This window comes from Arachis ipaensis, chromosome B01 (assembly GCF_000816755.2).
Source record: "Arachis ipaensis cultivar K30076 chromosome B01, Araip1.1, whole genome shotgun sequence".
NCBI lineage: Eukaryota > Viridiplantae > Streptophyta > Magnoliopsida > Fabales > Fabaceae > Arachis > Arachis ipaensis.
This window is the reverse complement of record NC_029785.2, coordinates 130,987,665-130,989,682: the sequence shown is the minus strand read 5'-3', so window position 1 is coordinate 130,989,682 and position 2,018 is coordinate 130,987,665. Positions and strand designations below refer to the sequence as shown.

The window sequence follows — 2,018 nt, the reverse complement described above, 5'->3', positions numbered from 1 at the left end:
TGCTAACTCTCAATATTTTTTATTAAATATATTCTTTTAGAATTTATTGTTTAATTATTTTAATATAATTAAATACACAATAATCAATTGTATATTACAAACAACAACAACAACAAAGTCTTGTCCCACTAAGTGGGGTCGGCTACATGAATTAAACGATACCATTGTGTTCTGTCATGTATCATGTTAACAGAGAGACCGTTTACATGTAGATCTTGTTTGACCACCTCATAGATGGTCTTCTTAGGTATTCTTCTGCCTTTCGCTCATTGTCCATCTTCCATCTCATCCACCCTCCTGACTGGATGTTCTATCGGTCTTCTTCTCACATGTCCAAACCACCTGAGATGTAATTTAACCATCTTTTCTACAATAGGTGCTACTCCAACTCTCTCTCTTATATCTTCGTTCCTTATTTTATCCAATCGCGTATGACCACTCATCCATCTCAACATTTTTATCTCTGCCACACTCAACTTATACTCGTACTCCCCTTTAGCCGCCAAAAATTCTGTATCATAAAACATAGCCGGTCTTATAGCGGTGCGATAGAATTTGAACTCAACATCATAAACTTCACTATAAAATTTCCACATGCTCTTCCACGTGAACAAATCTCCGTTCATGCAGTTAAACGCTTCGTTCTTGGCCTTCTCGGTAACCGCAGCCCACACGTGCTGCTGCGCCAGCACACGTGCATCCGTCATGTCACAGAAATGCTCCCACGTGTACCGGTTCCCCGGGTACCGAAACGGCACTCCCAGGTGCCGGCATACCGCGGCGTAAGCACCCACCATAACAAGCGCGTTGTGGCCGCTTCTTGAAGACGCGCCAATTATAATGGACGAGCGGTGCACTGAGTAGGTAAGTGATGGCGCGTGGGATGCAAGGAGGTCCTCCAGCGCGTAGTAGAAATTCGGGTAAGGGAGTCGGGGCATGTCCTCGTGAAAAGGTGGTTCGTGGCCAACGAGTTGGTTGGACCGGGTGGGGTCTTGGATTGGGCCCATGTAGTGTTTAGTCCCGGTTTGGAGGGTGACGTGGCTTAGCCGGGAAGAAGGTGAGGATTTGAGGGTGGTGAGGACGTTGTGGAGCATTGTTGTGTTGACGGCGACGTTGGCTTCTTCGTCGCCGGGGAACTGAACGGTGACCCAGAAGAGGTGGGTGACCTCGTGAGCTATGGGGGAGAGGTTGGAGTGCGTGCTGGCGGAGTCAACGGCGTCGAATGCGATGAAGTGGTCAACGGTGGAAGGAGGGAACCAAGTGGGCTGGGATCGGGCGGCGCCATAAACCTTCCATGGGCCTCCAAGGCAATCGGGGTGCTTTAGGGCCTGGGCTAGGCTGAGACCAGCCATGCCTGTGACTCCAACGACAAGTGCTACGACGGAGGGTTGGTGGTTCTGCTTCTCCATGAGATTTGACAACTGATCAAGCTAAGTAAATACCTAACTGGAGAAAAGGAGCAGAGAGTGTAGCCTTATAATCCTTTTATTATTATTATTATTATTATCATTATTATTATTGGGATGTGTGTCAGAGGCTGAGAGCCGGAGGGAACTGGGGATATAAAAAAATATCTCCATTTGTTATGAAGTGAACGTCGTTTTGCTTTTTTAGTTGTTGCCACAGCATACCTTTGTAAATTTTTTGAGCCCCTTATGTCTTAAACCTTTTACGGTACGAAGGGTGGGAATATGTACCTACTCGCGGGTATTTAATCTGATCCTATTCGATTGGGTAGGGTTGTCAATTCGATCTGCTGTTGATAGGGTAGGATGCGGATAGGATTTTTGTGTGGGTAGGTAGGGTGCAGGTTGAGTTTCATCCGACCAACCCGCACTCTATATATGTATATATTATATACTTATATAAAAATATATTTTAAGTGAATGTTGAACCAAAGACCTCTCACTAAATGTAAAAGATCCTTAGTCACTAAAAAAAATCATTAATTACTAATTTAATATTTTTTTTATATAAAAATCAATTCTATTTTGAATTATCATCAAATTGTTAGTGTA

General features: G+C 44.2%; 1 protein-coding gene across 1 annotated transcript; it reads right to left on the bottom strand.

Annotated features, from left to right (window-relative positions):
- Positions 117 to 1,793, bottom strand: LOC107620095 (3-oxo-Delta(4,5)-steroid 5-beta-reductase). The gene has a single exon (XM_016322315.2). It carries the CDS (start codon positions 1,407 to 1,409, stop codon positions 267 to 269), a length of 1,143 nt encoding a protein of 380 aa, XP_016177801.1. The 5' UTR covers positions 1,410 to 1,793; the 3' UTR covers positions 117 to 266.

What these genes read in the sequence shown, in the direction of transcription:
- LOC107620095 (XM_016322315.2), bottom strand. Translation starts at nt 1,409, where the DNA reads ATGGAGAAGCAGAACCACCAACCCTCCGTCGTAGCACTTGTCGTTGGA.